This window comes from Anopheles coluzzii, chromosome 2 (assembly GCF_943734685.1).
Source record: "Anopheles coluzzii chromosome 2, AcolN3, whole genome shotgun sequence".
Lineage (NCBI taxonomy): Eukaryota > Metazoa > Arthropoda > Insecta > Diptera > Culicidae > Anopheles > Anopheles coluzzii.
In genome coordinates this window covers 105,376,117-105,391,261 of record NC_064670.1, presented here as the reverse complement: position 1 = coordinate 105,391,261, position 15,145 = coordinate 105,376,117, and the positions used below count along the sequence as shown (strand labels likewise).

The 15,145-nt window shown below is 45.4% G+C and overlaps 3 protein-coding genes across 8 annotated transcripts; 1 reads left to right on the top strand and 2 right to left on the bottom strand.

Annotated features, from left to right (window-relative positions):
- Positions 1–206: 206 nt before the first annotated feature.
- On the bottom strand, positions 207–1,453 carry LOC120950632 (uncharacterized). Its single transcript, XM_040368822.2, has 2 exons — positions 953–1,453; positions 207–888 (listed from the first exon to the last, which is right to left on the bottom strand). The coding sequence occupies exons 1-2, from the start codon at positions 1,431–1,433 to the stop codon at positions 389–391; spliced, it is 981 nt and encodes a 326-aa protein (XP_040224756.2). The 5' UTR covers positions 1,434–1,453; the 3' UTR covers positions 207–388.
- A 258-nt stretch (positions 1,454–1,711) lies between these two features.
- Positions 1,712–4,557, top strand: LOC120950633 (peroxisomal membrane protein PEX14). Of its 2 annotated transcripts, XM_040368823.2 has the most exons (5): positions 1,713–2,247; positions 2,375–2,692; positions 3,034–3,257; positions 3,317–3,511; positions 3,618–4,557. In XM_040368823.2, the coding sequence occupies exons 1-5, from the start codon at positions 2,122–2,124 to the stop codon at positions 3,622–3,624; spliced, it is 870 nt and encodes a 289-aa protein (XP_040224757.2). In that variant the 5' UTR covers positions 1,713–2,121; the 3' UTR covers positions 3,625–4,557. The 2 variants fall into 2 exon arrangements, with proteins under 2 accessions (XP_040224758.2, XP_040224757.2); XM_040368824.2 differs by lacking the exon at positions 3,618–4,557 and having other exon boundaries at positions 1,712–2,247; positions 3,317–3,515.
- A 98-nt stretch (positions 4,558–4,655) lies between these two features.
- On the bottom strand, positions 4,656–15,101 carry LOC120949232 (CTD nuclear envelope phosphatase 1 homolog). 5 transcript variants are annotated; one of them, XM_040366394.2, is made up of 6 exons: positions 14,840–15,101; positions 12,606–13,282; positions 8,392–8,649; positions 8,130–8,312; positions 7,860–8,054; positions 4,656–7,769 (listed from the first exon to the last, which is right to left on the bottom strand). In XM_040366394.2, exons 2-5 carry the CDS (start codon positions 12,708–12,710, stop codon positions 7,863–7,865), a joined length of 738 nt encoding a protein of 245 aa, XP_040222328.1. In that variant the 5' UTR covers positions 12,711–13,282; positions 14,840–15,101; the 3' UTR covers positions 4,656–7,769; positions 7,860–7,862. The 5 variants fall into 5 exon arrangements, with proteins under 5 accessions (XP_040222328.1, XP_040222327.1, XP_040222331.1 ...); XM_040366393.2 differs by having other exon boundaries at positions 14,858–15,101; XM_040366397.2 differs by having other exon boundaries at positions 8,392–8,640; positions 14,858–15,100.
- Positions 15,102–15,145: the final 44 nt, after the last annotated feature.

Here is a 15,145-nt window from a genome sequence, read left to right as displayed (position 1 = left end):
AAAGGTGCTAAATTAGATTCAAATGTAATTATATCTAAAAAAGCAAACGTTTTCCACCAAGAATAAACGTGTATGATAATTTTGCGGAGTTGCACTTTTTCTGTAAACAACATGCAATAAGAAATTCAATACCGCCAGAACCGTAGCGTGGCTTTCCCGATCATATTCCACCTAACCTAAAGACACCACATGAGACACAATGAGCGTAGAGTAGTATAATGTTTTATTGAGTTCGTAGCACGTGTCTGGAATACAAATTCTCTGCTTTTAAAGCGTGTTGCATCACAAAGAAAAGTTCAAAATCAAACAAACAAATCTTCCAAATACATTAAATGCAATGTGGCACATTTCATACAGCCTATCCATTTATCTACGACGCTGGCACGTTCTAAGAGTGTGCCCCTTCCATTCCGCGTCTCGTTTTGTACAGCGGTTCCCTCGTAGCATGCTCCTTCAAAGGATCGTTCAGCTCGTACCACATTCTTTGAAATTCGGCTGCAAACGGATCGATCAGTTCCGGCAGCGAGGAAATGGTCACGGTGTCCCAGTGCGTGGTCAAGCCGGGAAATGTCCAGTTGCTGGAGCCCGCTATGAGAACTCCATGCTTCGGCAGCGGATCATGGCTCTTCTTTCGCCGCGGAACGGCTTGCTTTGGACGGTTCGACGGGTTGCAACGGGCACACGAGCTACCGAACCGCTGCAACAATCCTGCCCGGTCGCTCATTACAGCTTTATCGAACATGGTGTGCTGCATATTCTTCGTCGGCTCCCCGTACTGCTCGGTATGGTATTCGAGCAGACAGTTGGCGCAGTACCAGTCGGTGTCGATCAGACAGAACTTATGGTGCATTAGATACTCGCTTTTGTATTTATACTGCACCTTTATGTCTGCAAAAGAGTGGAAGAACTTATCGTGGGGTTTCAATTCTTTACCTTAAAATGCTATCCTTACCTTCAGCGATCAGATCGCGCAGATGGGAACCTTCGTTGCCGACCATCGATTCGCACGTAACCACACGCACCACGACCGACCGTTCCTTTTTCGCGCGTATTACAGCCTCACTTATTTCGCGCATGGTGAATATGTACATCGCCAGGCAGATGGATTTCTCTGCTCGATTTATGTAGCTTATGATGCGATTGATATGCTCGTACGTAAACTCCTGCGGGCTCGGCAGGGGCTGCGCTAGCTTGCGCCGATTGATGAAAAACACTTCACATGACTTTTGCCTTGGCTTGGCCGGTTTACGCGCCCATAGATACAGCTCGTACACGATTTCCGACGACACGATCAGCAATCCGCCAGCGATGATGAATTTGCCTGGTTTGCTTTTAAAAAAGCTTAAAAAGGGCTGCAGTACCGCGTCCATTGCTGAGTTGAGCGAGCACGCCGCTGTGGAATGGTTTCGTTGTTTGCTTTTCCGGGAACACATAAACAAAACGTTACCGGCTTGTAGCTGTCAACGCAGGCGTTATCAATTCATTTTCAGTCCCGGAAAACCGTACATACGGTGAAAATGGAACAGGAAATATAGGTTATACACAGGAAGTGACCTTTTTTGCTATTTCACACCTAAAAATCCAATGAAACGAACGATTGAGCTTGATATTGCGTTGAATTAAAAATTCAAACTCATTAAACCGAGCATATAAACGTGGACAATCTGCCAAAACGATCTGTCATTCGCTGTGACAGATAAAGGGGGAAATGAAAACAAATAATTTTTTAGCTAGGATTTCTACTAATTTGCGTAAATGCACCCATCCTGAGTAGCTAAAACAGTTTTCACCCATTTACAACCCTCTGAAACGCAAAGAAAACCATCTATTCCCTCGAAAGTACCGCGCAGTGATGTGTTTAGTGTGTGCGTGTGCCCTATAAACGTGATTTTTCTCTCAACAATTTGGAATTGTTCGTATTGTTGTTGCGGGGCTGCGTCGTTGTGTACCCCTTTGCTTGCGGACCAGTAAAAACGCCAGTGCTACCGTAACAGGGGGGTGATAAGCGGCACCGCTTAATCCTCGCCCTCGTTTGCAGCGGAAACGCCGCACGCCACCCATTATCAGTCCGGCTCGCGGCGGTTGACATCAGTCAAGATTAATCTCTCGGTGAAAATCAACATGAGCGAAGGCGGTAGTAACGAGGGCGCGGAATCGCCGCCGCCGTCGAGCTCCGCGGGGGTTGACTCGACTGGCACCTCCGAAACCACAGCACCCGTACCACCGTTGCCGCCGCGGGAACATTTGGTAAGTAGAACTTTCCACTCATTGCCTTGGAACCAAAGGTCATTTGCGTCTCATCTATTGGTGTCGTTCACCTAGTTTGATGACCCGCCACTACTTTCTCTCTCATGTCGCACAATTGTTCCCGCAGATCGTGACTGCCGTAAAGTTCCTCAACAACCCGAACGTAGTTCGCAGTGCCATAACGAAGAAGCAGGCGTTCCTGCGCTCCAAAGGACTGTCGGAGGATGAGATACAGATTGCGTGCGAGCGAGCGGGCGTCTTTACGACCAGCCCCACACAACAGACAGTCATCAGCATGGGTGTGGAGTCGAGTGGTGGCGGTAACTATGCCAAGCCCGGTTACCAAATTCAGCCAAGGCAAAACTTCCTTACCCGCATGAAGGACATGCTCAGCTCGGTGGCCCTACTGAGCGGACTGATGTATGGCGTGTACTTGTTCTATAAGGTATTTAAAAGTAGAAGACGTGTGCCCGCATCGTTCGGCTGACTAGGACGGATTGATGTTTTCTGTTTGCCTCCCAAATACTCGTCGTCATGCATATACAAAAAAAATACAAGACACAAATCACTCTCTCGCACACGCTTATCTGTGTGACGACAACACGGTTGGTGGTTGGGCTTTCTTTCTTTTGTTTGTTTGCTTTCAATTTCATTAAATGCGCTTTGTTTTATGTGTGTTGAGTACCCCGTATGTGTCTCTCAGATTACACGCCAAAGCCCCATCGTATCTGATACAGTCACAGGGGCACAGTTGTTTGATTATTTGCTTTCTTTTGTTGCTTCTAGAAATTCATTGAACCGCTGCTGTTTCGCAGCAAGAAGAAGAAAACCGTCACCGAACAGCTGACGGAGCTTAATCAGACGATGACGGTGAAGATTGACACGCTGAGTGCCGAGCTGAGCAAAATCAAGGCCGAACTGAACCAGGTCAACCAAACCAATGCGACCGTAAAGGAGCTGGCCAACTTTAAGGGTGATCTTGATTCGATAAAGGGACTCCTATTGAACAGGTAAGGACAGGTCTGTTGGTGATGATCTGTTTTTAATTTGCCTCCATTCCTTCCATTAGAAAACAATTCGCCGCACCGAACCTTCCGGTCGTTCCACCGTCCATCCCGGCATGGCAGCTACGTTCCCAGCAACATCAACCGGCCAGCAGCGAGGGCGAGCACGACAAGCACGACGACAATGACACCGGGTCGGGTTCTGGGTCGAGTGAAAATGATGTCGTCCTGAAGAACAGCGACAGCAGCCTGGAGATTATGTAATTCAAACAAAAAAAAGACAGTTGCGATGTGTTTAAAATCATCGTCACAACACCCATTACGCCTGGCGCTAATAACAATCGTTCTTTTCGTTCTACATCACAGATCTTAAATCGGTCGAACAATGTGAATGCACCGCACTGCTGGAGAGGAGTGAACCTTCCGGGGGAGGAGTGAACAACAACCGCCGTACGAAGGAGCGCGCATCTAAACCAAAACAGAACGGTACATGGTGGTGGCACTTTGTAAAAGGGCCATCTATTTCACACCGTAGGCATTTTTGGACGAATTATGGCAAAGGAAGGCGAGCGATGATCACATGAAACCGAAAAGCGACACATTTAGATGGAAGGACATAATCGATCTCAAAATCGTTGCAATATGTTGAAACGTTCCATAAGCATCATCACGCCAACCCGTGTGTGTGTCCCAGTATGTCGGGTCCAGTATGGGGTAAAACTTTAAGCAAACGATTTTAAAGTTTTTTTTTTCCTTTTGTCCTACCCGTACCTAACACACAGTCGACGACATATGAAACTATTTTGTTTTTGAATTTGTACATTATGTTTTAATTATACGAAACCCCCTGCTGCTTCCACAATCTAGTTCAATGTTCACTAGAAACGCTCCAGATAGTAAGGATTTAATTTTAACTCTCTTTCTCTCGAAACAGCGCTCAGTCAGGTTCAGTACGTGGATTTGTGGAGGGAAACAATCGGGTACATATAGCTGTTCTTCAATTGGTAAATAGTTTGTTTGTTTGTGTTTAGTTTTGTGGGAAAAGTTTGGGTAATTAGAAACATAAATAACAAGCCATTGGGTTGGGTAGAGAGAGAAAAAAAAATACAAGAAAGCAAGCATACACTTCCTATTTGCAGTAAAAGGGGGACAGAGGTAAAGGGATGGAACAGAACAATAGTCTGCGTAATATGCAAAGAAATGACTTAAAATTAGCTTTCTCGACGGTCCGGTCGGGAACTGATGAATACAGAACGATGTACCTTTTAGAGGAAAATAAACCAGTTCAAGTCTATGCAGTTTAAAATAGCGCGCATGTGTTTGTGTGTGTTTTTCAATACAAGAATTCTTTTTTCTCAATAGACATCCAACGCCCCATAGAAAAAATAAAACACATCCCTCAAATACATTCCATTACGTTCTATTGTTTTTCCAGATTTTTGCTTTCCTCAATTTTCGTCCTCACAAATGTGTGCCCAGCTTCGCCATCTTTCTGTACTGTGTTTGTGTGTGTGTGTTGCCGGTATGTCCTAATGCTTTTTAATGCTCTCCCCCCCTCTAGGTATGCGTTGTTGTCGAGTTTGTTTGCTCCTTTCACATGCTTCGCTTACGGTTAAATGTGCTTCTGTTTGCACACACGTTTTCAATCATCATGCTAACAAGTACTATTTACAATCTGTTGTCTATTTCGACATGCCCAGCAGGCATCAGCGTCCTATCTCGAGAGCACATTCGTATGTCTCTCACTGTATGTGTGCATTAACACCATTGTTTTTGTCACTCTGGTACCTTATGGTTTCTGGTTTTATCAGCAGTACTTTGCAGTACTTCGCTTCCATAAACACACAAGAGTATCTGCTGCCTTTCACACTTGGCTGACTGACGATGAATGGGAAATACATGTGTGTGGTGCCGCTTGCCACATTTTCTCTGCGTTGCGTGTGGCAGAAAACGGTTCTATTTTTCAAAAGAAAATGCAATGAATGTCTCCGGTTTATGGTTACACTTTTACTGATCTTTTATCAAAACCCAAAACCGGCTGAACGGATGGATTTGCGCGGGCTGGGCGGGGGCGGTATGTACTGGTGTTTCATTTTATACATGTGCAAACAACCCGATATCGCAACACATTGTGTAACAACTGCTGCTGCTGCTGCTTCCTGCTCTTTTCCCCTATGCTCATCATGTGTTGTTCATCCTAATTCCGCATACATATTTCCTCTGCACGTTCTCTTTGGATTGCGCGTTGAGTGTGTTTGTGTTTGGGTGTGATTTTTTTTTACGTTTACTTAATTTGCTTAGATGTTACCCTTATATCTGCAGCATCATCGTCTTCATCATTACGCACGCACAGCATCGTGTCGGCGAACTTACGTCATGATATTGTGTGTGTGTGTGTGTTTCTTTTGCTTACTTCATTTGTACCGTGTGTCGTTCACTTATATGTAAATACATGTTTGTTTCCTCCCTTTTCTCAAGTGTTCTTCTTTTGAGGGTGTAATTGGGCATCGTTTACTGGTTTTAGATGAGCCAATCGGTGTCTTTTGTATTTTTTCGTTTCGTTTTGCAAATACGTAAATCAAGCAAACAAAATTTACTAAAATCAAAATGGAGTCTGACCATAAAAAGTGGATCAAAATGTAACGAACAAATCCAGTTACTATCCAGCTCAAAAGATAGATACAACACGGAAGCATTAAAACCATCCATATACTGAGTAATATTCACGAACAATCCATACTCTCTTTCTCTCTCTGTCTCTCTCTCTCTCTCTCTCTCTCTCTCTCTCTCTCTGTCTCTGTCTCCCTCTGTCTGTCTGTCTTTGGACGCAATACCGTATGTTCTGCCAACCGTTCTCTTTATCGCCAAATATTGCTGCGACTGATTGAGCAAATTAAATTAGCTATTTCGCGACGATAGCTTTTGTGATAGCGATTTCCCCATACCCCCCGTATGGCTACACCACATTTGAAGCTGATGAGAATGTCTCTTTCGCGATTGAAGTCTTACACCTAATGATGGTAGCGCGCAGAATGGGCGGCCTGTAAACTGCTGTCTCAGGACGCAAATTGCTGTTGCGCTGTCATACGCAGCGAGCGGGCAAGGGGTGACGATTTTCGATGCAGTTTCTTGATTGTTACACACACTTCTATTACTTCACAAACGCGGCGGGCGGTGGCTATAGATACTGATTTAGCGCCCCCCCGTTGATCGCTTTCATTGAAAGTGAACGTAGCTTTATATGTTGGAGGCGTTTGATCAAACACAATAGCCCGCAGAAAAACGCAGAACTCAACCGTGCTGATTGCTAATTTTCGTAGAAAATTAACTATGTTTGATTATAGAAAGCGCGCGCGCGCGCGCCCTGTGCAGCTACAGCTTTGCCCAATAATGCATCGCGATTTTCTTATTGGTTTAGCTTTGAATTGAATTCTTCCCGGTGTCCTGTCAAATCGGGAATTAGCTTTTCGTTTTTTATTCGTTTTTTTTTATTCACAACAAAGCGAAAACGTAACATAGCGCACTTTAGTTGATTGAATAACAAAAAAAGGAGAGCCTCGTACAAATAATCATATCCAAAAACGATTGGAACTATAAACTACTATTTTACACACAACATTTTCAAAAAAAAAAAAAAAAAAAAAAAAGGGTAAACCAAACACGAGTGTGGAGGAATCTCTCCGCCGCGGTTTAGGAAGTGGTTGTTGCGAACCCTTCAAACGAAAAAGCGCTCATCCAAATGGTTATCATGGTGCTAACCATTGGCTTGAAGTTGATCGGTTGACGATAAAATAATAACAAAACATATTTAGCAAATACACTCTCTCTCTCCTACTCCTTTCCCCTACTGTTGTAGCACATACCCTTTCCCTTCCGCGAGGATACCTTCCAAGGTGTGCTTTACAATCGTCACGCGTTTGAAGCGATTACCTCCAAGTGTAGGAATCATACCAAATGCTTGTTTTCTTACTAGAATTCATCACTAGCAATAGTAGCAGAGTTCGCTCTCCCTCTCCCTCTCTATATATGCGCACCATTCTAGTACCAGCAGCTGGGCAGTAACTCTTTCGATGTCCACCACGATTCGTTAACCTTAAATAGGGCGTGTTGTACCACCCCGGTACCGCTTTGCGTTTGCAGCAAGGAGGGGTGGTGGGTGTGTGGTGTTCGCCTGTCAATATGCTACGTAACACACGTAGGAAGTTTGTCGGGTATACGGGTACAGTACAGTTGGAGAAGACCATATACCCTATCCCCTCCCCCTCTTTGATGATACTTTTTACCATCTTCGGCTGTGCTAAAAACACAACCCGGAGAGGACGATGGTCTTTGCATGCATTCCGTTCTACTAACGCTTTTGTTTCACACCGTTCTCAGTAGTAGAACTCTCACACACACATACACACACACACAATCCCTTCACTAGACCGGTAAGTAACCATAAGATTAGAATAAAATAAAAAAGTATTTGTAAGATTTTAGAAGTCTCACAGCGCACCATAAAAAATTAGTTAAATTCTGCAACGAAAAGAGATGTGATCGATGATTAGCACACAAAGCATGAAAGAGAGAGAGAGGGGTGTTTGGGCGCGGATCCTTCCTGCTCACCTGCTACCACAAACGGTGAAGGTGTAGATTGCGGGACAGCACCGATCGCACATCGTTCGTAAACCTTAGCGCGTCCAGCAGTGGCAACAGTGACAGCAGACAAATGTCCATCGGATCGGAGAACCACGATTTGATCGGTATTGCGTTGTTGGGGAAACATCGGTATGCACCCGGTGAGTTGTCGATGATGAATATCTAGAAGCAATGGCACAATAGTGATGGGTGTTAGTGGACAGGCGAAAACAGCGGCCGGCTGGCGCCACTACATACTCTATTAAGATCGCTGCATATCGCCGACAGGTCCTTGGTGTACGAGCCAAAGTCGGGCGTACAGTGCTGTCGGTAGTAGCGCCGTCGCAGGATGTTGCGTCCGTTGTCTAGCTTATCGGCTACGGCTGCACCGTAAATCTCCATGCTGGCGGTGAACACGACCAAATCGTACCATTGTGAAACCTGGGAAAACAAAGAGAGAAACGCATATTAAATGAAAGGGGACAAGCAAATTAACGCGCTTCGCGCACACACTACTTACAATGTCCAGGAAGTAATCGACGTGGGGCCGCTTGTGCACGAAGAAGCGCACCGGATGCCGATCGATCGTCACCTTGACCGTGAAGTCGTGCGGCGTCCCCGGCTTGACCGTGTTGCGCGGCATCGCGTCATGGTGGGAGTGTATGAGCGTCTCGTCCAGGTCCAGCACCAGCGTCTTCCGCTGGACCATGCTCAGCCGGTGGCGGGAGACCGGCGACAGCGGGAACAGCTGATACCTCACCGGTTGATGCTGTACAAACTAAGGCAGTTCAATTATCGTTGAAGAGAAAATCATAAAGCGTATCATTTCGCGGGTGGGTGGCGGTGGGTGGTGGGCGATGGCGGCTAATGGCGCATTTGTGCTTGTGTTTGGCAACATATTGGTTCAGAATGCGGGGTAGTAGTAGTGGTGGTGGTGGCAGGAGGGGAGTGTTACTACTTTGCATGCCCTTTTTTTTAAATGCATTCGGAAGTGAGAGCTCGTGACATAGTGTGGCTTATCGGCAACGTGGTGTTGGTTTGTGTTGTTCAATAATTGTAGCGTGAAAAAGATAGGCAAGGTAGTAAGCAGTAAAGCGTACATAAAACATTAAAATTACAACACACGGCCTTTGGCATGACAATGTGGACCAGATGTCGTTTTTACTCAAACAGCCGAAAGGGGATGTCATTTTGTAGCGGAGTTTATGTTTGTTTTCGCACAAAAAATACAGAATGCGAATTAATGTACAGGTGATAAACCGCTCTATTTTAATGAATTAGCTGACTAAGAACACTATTCCCTGATAAGAGTGTATAATGATACAAAACAGAAACAGAAGCAAGCATAATTCTTTAGTACTGTAGCACACATTTCATCATCGTTAGTGCCAATCTTCGTTTTAGTATTGTCTGCATGAAAATGTAACATTATTTATATCCGTCGGAGCGCAAACCAGGTTTTCCAAAACAAACAAAAACAACTCGTTCGCCACGACCATTTTCATTAACCGACACGCGAAAAAAGAGGCACCAGCGATGCAAAGCCCGGACCGGCTAAAATTAGATCATATTGGGTAGTAATTGAATGTGGGAGAGAAGTCGCACAGGTGTGTGCTTGGTTAAAATGATGAGAAATTGTGTGTTGGTCATCGATCGGAAACTGCTTGGTGATGGTGAAATGCATCAACAAAATATGTTTAAATTGGCTACAATGATATTTAATTTGGGATTACTGTTCCACACTTAAAAAAGAATCAGTCATCACAGCTTATCGAAACGAGCACGCAGCCCGCAGTGTTCGCGGCTTAGTACGCAAGAATTTATGAATGGAACCCCCAGCTTCGTCCAACGAGAAATGTGTGAACGAAGCGAATGAAGCGAAGCAACCGCCATAACAGAGCACGAGCGCAGTTTGTTTATACAGCGGCAGGCACGACCGCAAGCAGACTGAAGGGAGAAAGGTGAAGGTGTTCTCATACACAGAGAGAGACACACAGGCACAAACAAACACACAACGAAGCACAACAGGAAACGCCGCTGTGATCGACAGCACAGTGTGTGCATTGCACACTATGAACATAACATACACGTGCTGCCACAAACAATCAGTGCAAGGGGCACGCGTAGTAGGCGCGGATTGCGACGGGGAGGGCCGCAGTCGCGAGCGCGCTCGGATTTGTGTCTGGCTGTCTCTAAACCCGCTGCAAAGTCGCGGGTCGGTTTGTCATTTTTAATAGCGGATAATCGAACGGCGAATGAAGGCGCCAATTGCATAAAAGGGGTGAAGGAGGGGGGGTTATGCAATTTGTGCTGGGTGTGAACTGTGCTGTTGTGGTGGTGACCCCTATACAGCGCACGGTTGACCGCACCACAGCGGACATTGCGACGATGCAGCAGCAGCGGCAATTGCAGTGCCAGTGGTGTGTCGTGCGCTGGATAAGCGATTGGTTTCCGATTCGTTTTTATCACCCATTAAGCTAGTGTGCGTCCCCGCTTGACGGTAATTGAATTTAACCTGTGGCCTGTGTCTGCACGGTGTGACGGAACCGGCGGGGTTTGTTGTTGCTATTTTCTCCATGCCTCTAATTGTTGGTTGCACCACCATCGCCAATTGTGAAACAAATTGATTAGCCGGAGAGCCACAAAACAGTGAGCCCAACAAGAGGCCCAACAGAGGATTGAGTGATGTAAAAATGGTTGTGATTAAAGTTAACTTTTGAAAAATTTATAATAAATTGTCAAACTTGTTCATATGCTAAAAAAAAACATTGACAACTTGCAACTGAAAATGGCCTGACCGCTTAATTAAACGAGCCTCCCCATTTCTCCTTGAACGCATCAATTTCAAACACATGCAATCCAACCCGAAATGCAAACTGCAGTTGAAATGCAGTCAAAACTTCAGCACCGCGTCATTCCGTTTAATGCCGTCTCATGCGGGGCCCATCAGATGTGCTGTGTTGGACGAATGTACGGTTGGTCGGTGGTTGCGCTGCTGATGATTTTGCAATCGATCGTTGCCATCACTCAAAACCGATGCGATGTTGTTGCATTAACATTAACAGCGGCAAACGCAATTCAGTTTCGCGCGTCAGAGCCGTTCGTTGTTTTTTTTTTTTGGGTACGATTTCAACATGAGCTAATGGGCCACTAATCTGCGGAAGATGAACGGCCCTTAATACGGACGTCAATCGTATAGGAGGGTTCGCATTTGGGACGACGATCCAACCAGCTTTTGTGCATGTTTTTGTGTGGTCAAATTTTGAGCCACCGTCTGGCATATGCAGGAGATACGTGAAGCGGATTTTAATTTATCATTTATCAAATTCGGCGAATATAGGGCCGTATGGCCCCGTGTGTGCTAGAAGTGGATTTATCAACCTCGTTGGATGTTTCTCGGTAAGGTTGGTCGGTTGGTGGTTCACACATTAGTCAGCATGACGCGGTAATTCTCTCCTGCACATATCGTCGCCGTGGTGCGCGTATATTGGTCACAATCAACTCGGCTGATAATCAGGTCCACATTGCGATATATGCAACGAGATAAGGCTGTTTTGCTTTAATTACAATGCCTCCTAATGAAAGGAGCCTTATTTCCGAATTGGTCGTGTTTTTATAACGCAAGTAATACAATATAGTAATTACGTATTTTGAAGCGCTAATATAGCTTTGAAATTAAATTCGAAGCAACATTTTGAAATTAAATTCATTGCTTCATTCCACACAAACGCTGAGCTATTCAGGAAAGACACATGCTCCAAACGTAATAATACACGACATGACATGAATGAACTTCAGTGCTTCAGTGAGATATTTATAATTGTCCACTATTGTGGTGTTTGTCATTTCACCCGCCCGCAAACGTGGGCAAAATCTTCCGTTGCTATACTTAAACTGATATTTCTAACCCATTACCCCCCCGTTGGCATGCTCACAAACTCATGCTTTTGGCTCGATCATCGCACGACAAAATCATGCCAAAAGTAAGGACAAAATAAACAAAAACGAGCCACAGGCGGATGAGATATGGTAGTTCTCCATATTTCGATTCACATTCGAGACAAGTGTGGAATTGCTTGCTTTTTTTTTTAAGCAAATTGGACCAGTTAAGCATCTTTCAAAGTGATCTTCGTTTCTTCGCTAAACGAGAGATGACTGTATTAACATATTTGTGGCCCGGATTGTTGGATTGTTTCCTACATCTTCTTCAGCCAGGGGGCTAACATTATGCAGGCTGTGCAGTATCTTTCAACAACGGAATAAATGGATACAACAAACAACACCCTTGATTCTATCGGCTTATGTTTCTCGGCTTATGTGTTCTATTCCAATATGTATTCAGCGTTGATATGAAGCGCTGGTACGTCATTTGCTTTCTATTTTTAGTGTTATTGTTTTACCAATTCTGCCATTAATATTTTTAACATAATTATTATGAAAAAAGCCAACCCAATGAACCGTATTGGGTTCAACATTTTGCCAGCCACCTTGCACCGGAAACGAAAAGCATTGAAACGAATTACTCTAAAAGAAGCGCACGTGGTGCTAGTACTACTACTACTACTACTACTACTACTACTACTACTACTACTACTACTACTACTACTACTACTACTACTACTACTACTACTACTCTGAACACAAATCGAACGCAAAAGGCGAGAAGTAACAGGTGCATGAAAGAACAGAAAAAGAAAAGGCCGCCCCATTTCACCGGTGGGACACCGAACTTACCGCCCGAACCTGCCGCTTGAACATGAAGCAGATGCATGTCCATAACTTCGACGCCAGTACGAGAAACACGCGAAAGTTCATTTGAAAGTGTGACAACATTGGCATCTTCACAGCCACCGAGGGTCAGTGCATAAAGAGAGTTGGCAGCGGCGTTCTGCAACAGCTTCCAACGGATACGGTGCTAATAATGGTATGGTGAGGTGATGACCACCCGGCTCCTTCTCGTCCTCCTCGTCCTGCTCTGGGCAGCTGGGAAGACGCGATTGCTTTGGCCAGCAATATACACTGTTCGTTCGTTTTCGTATTGCTTTCCAGTCCAGCAGGTCGGTCTTGTGTTCGTTGTTACGCGTCCAGCAAAAACGATCTGGTGGTACCGGTGTCGCGTATCCTGGCAAATCAGGAACCGGCTTCTAATCACTACACACAGTTACACTTCCTCACACACAAACTCACTCGGGCCGGTCGCGCACGCACGTTGCGGACTGGGAGAGGAGACGCACTTTTTTTTGTGTTTGTTCCACACGTTTCCTTTCAGTTTTTCACTAATTATGTACGTTCATTCTTTTACACCTTGGGGCGAACATAGCTGAAATTGTTTATCGTACTTATGCAGTTCCAACGCGCAAAAAGTCACCATGTTATGCTAAGGGAAAGGGATCTTTCCTCCGTGTGGACGTCTGTATGGAACGAAATGATAGAGAAATGGTTATCATTAGTTGTGATTAGAGAATATTTGAGGCAAATTATGCTACACACTCCTGGGAAGGACCGGGCCGATCAACAACAATCCAACAAAAGCGAATTTACGCATTTTGTTGATGCTCCTGCGCCAGTAAATATCCTGGTAAAGGGTGTTCCGTTCAAAATTTGTACCAACGGCTATTTTTAACATTCTAAATTAAACATTAAATTGTGTTATGCTTCTAGCGACTAATATTCGTAAAAATGTTGAATATCTGATTCTTTCCATGTTTCATTACTTCCCAAAAATAAAAAAATAAACCAGTCTGTAGTGAAATGTTTGATAGGAACACCCTTTAATTCCACTCCCTCTCTCTTTAAAACACTCCCTCTCTCAGACTTGCTTTTTTCTCTCTCTCTTTCTCGTAGGTTCTAAGTAAACACTCCCTCGCGCCGAAAAGGATGCGCTGCGAAGGGTTCGCCACAAACTAGTTTTTTTACTCTAAACAAAACTTTTTTGTTTTTTTCTTCTTCAAGAGCAACATAATACAAAATAAGAGGACTTTTTTTATCTCGTGCTATAAATTGTAACCGCAGTCCCTTCCACTTCATGGTGCAGATACACTAACACACACGCTAAAATTTCGTCCGCGCGCACTTGCAGCACATTCGCACACACACACACACACACACACACACACACAGCGACGGTGCGCGGTTACAGAAAGCGAAATGAGCAAAGAAAAAAAGGCGAGAAAAACCGGGACAGGAGCGCGCAGATTCCACCACCGACGACGACCGATGTTGACGCCGAAGGGAGAGGGGAATATCGAAAAGAGAGGGAGCGAGAGACACGCACAGAACAGGGACACGTGGAGGCAGGATAGCAAATGTGATTTCTTCTTGCTTCTTGGTGGCTCTCCCGCCGCCCGGATGTCCAAGGGGGAGGTGTCTCATATCTTGTACTTTCCTCCACTCCACCCTGCGGGGAGGAAGAAATTTCGAGCGGCTTGGTTCCCTTTCTACGAGACGAGACGAGACGAGACGAGAGAGAAAGAGAGCAATTATTGCAATTTTGGCCATCTCGTGTGGTACGAAAATTAATTTCTTAAAGATAGCTGCGACAACTTGTGCGTGACCGTCCCCAGCGGTTGAACTTTGCTTTCTTAAAACTATGAGGAGCAACTCTTTTCTCTGGCGTAAGAAGACTGCACTTTTCCGGAGGCTTTGGGACTCCTATTTGCGAAGGATCCGCGCTCTGCGTTTCCTTTGATCGATTGCACACACGCACACACACGCCACAGGCAGTCGGGGAAGGGCAGGCTACGGACACCCTACATTACTTTGGCAACCGAGAAAAACTCATACACACACACACGCACACACATAGCCACGGACACGCGCTAGGACCGGGGAAGCAAATAGACTTGACCGTGCACGCCACCACCGCCGTCGCCGTTTCCGCCGGCACTCTTTTCAACCTACACGAACCAGAGCAAGCGACTGCTGGGCTGCCTGCCCCCTGCCTGCTGTGGTCACGAATTTTCACGCACCGTGCCGTTGTCGCTCACCTTTTTGCAAACGTACACGTACACGCACATACACACACTACACACGCGCGCCACACCACGGGCCAAACGTGCAGTGGAATCGGGCGAGTAAATTTGCACAGATCTGTTCGGCTTTGCTTTGCTGTTTCTTGAATTTTTAGTTCAATTGGATTAGGGAAGAAAATATGCCGCTCTGTCGGGGCGCCGCAAATGAAAGCTAGCAGCTTTTTCTTCCTCTTCTTTGCCCTGCTCTCGCCGATTCACGTAGCAAAACCAGAGATGTCAAAGACGGCGTGTGCGAGCGAGACG

Coding starts and splice junctions, on each gene's coding strand:
- LOC120950633 (XM_040368823.2), top strand. CDS start 2,122: ATGAGCGAAGGCGGTAGTAACGAGGGCGCGGAATCGCCGCCGCCGTCG. Junction 2,248..2,374: donor TGCCGCCGCGGGAACATTTG/GTAAGTAGAACT, acceptor TTGTTCCCGCAG/ATCGTGACTGCCGTAAAGTT. Junction 3,258..3,316: donor AAGGGACTCCTATTGAACAG/GTAAGGACAGGT, acceptor TCCTTCCATTAG/AAAACAATTCGCCGCACCGA.
- LOC120949232 (XM_040366394.2), bottom strand. CDS start 12,710: ATGCCAATGTTGTCACACTTTCAAATGAACTTTCGCGTGTTTCTCGTA. Junction 8,650..12,605: donor TCAAGCGGCAGGTTCGGGCG/GTAAGTTCGGTG, acceptor GAACTGCCTTAG/TTTGTACAGCATCAACCGGT. Junction 8,055..8,129: donor TATGCAGCGATCTTAATAGA/GTATGTAGTGGC, acceptor CATTGCTTCTAG/ATATTCATCATCGACAACTC.
- LOC120950632 (XM_040368822.2), bottom strand. CDS start 1,433: ATGTGTTCCCGGAAAAGCAAACAACGAAACCATTCCACAGCGGCGTGC. Junction 889..952: donor GCGCGATCTGATCGCTGAAG/GTAAGGATAGCA, acceptor ACTCTTTTGCAG/ACATAAAGGTGCAGTATAAA.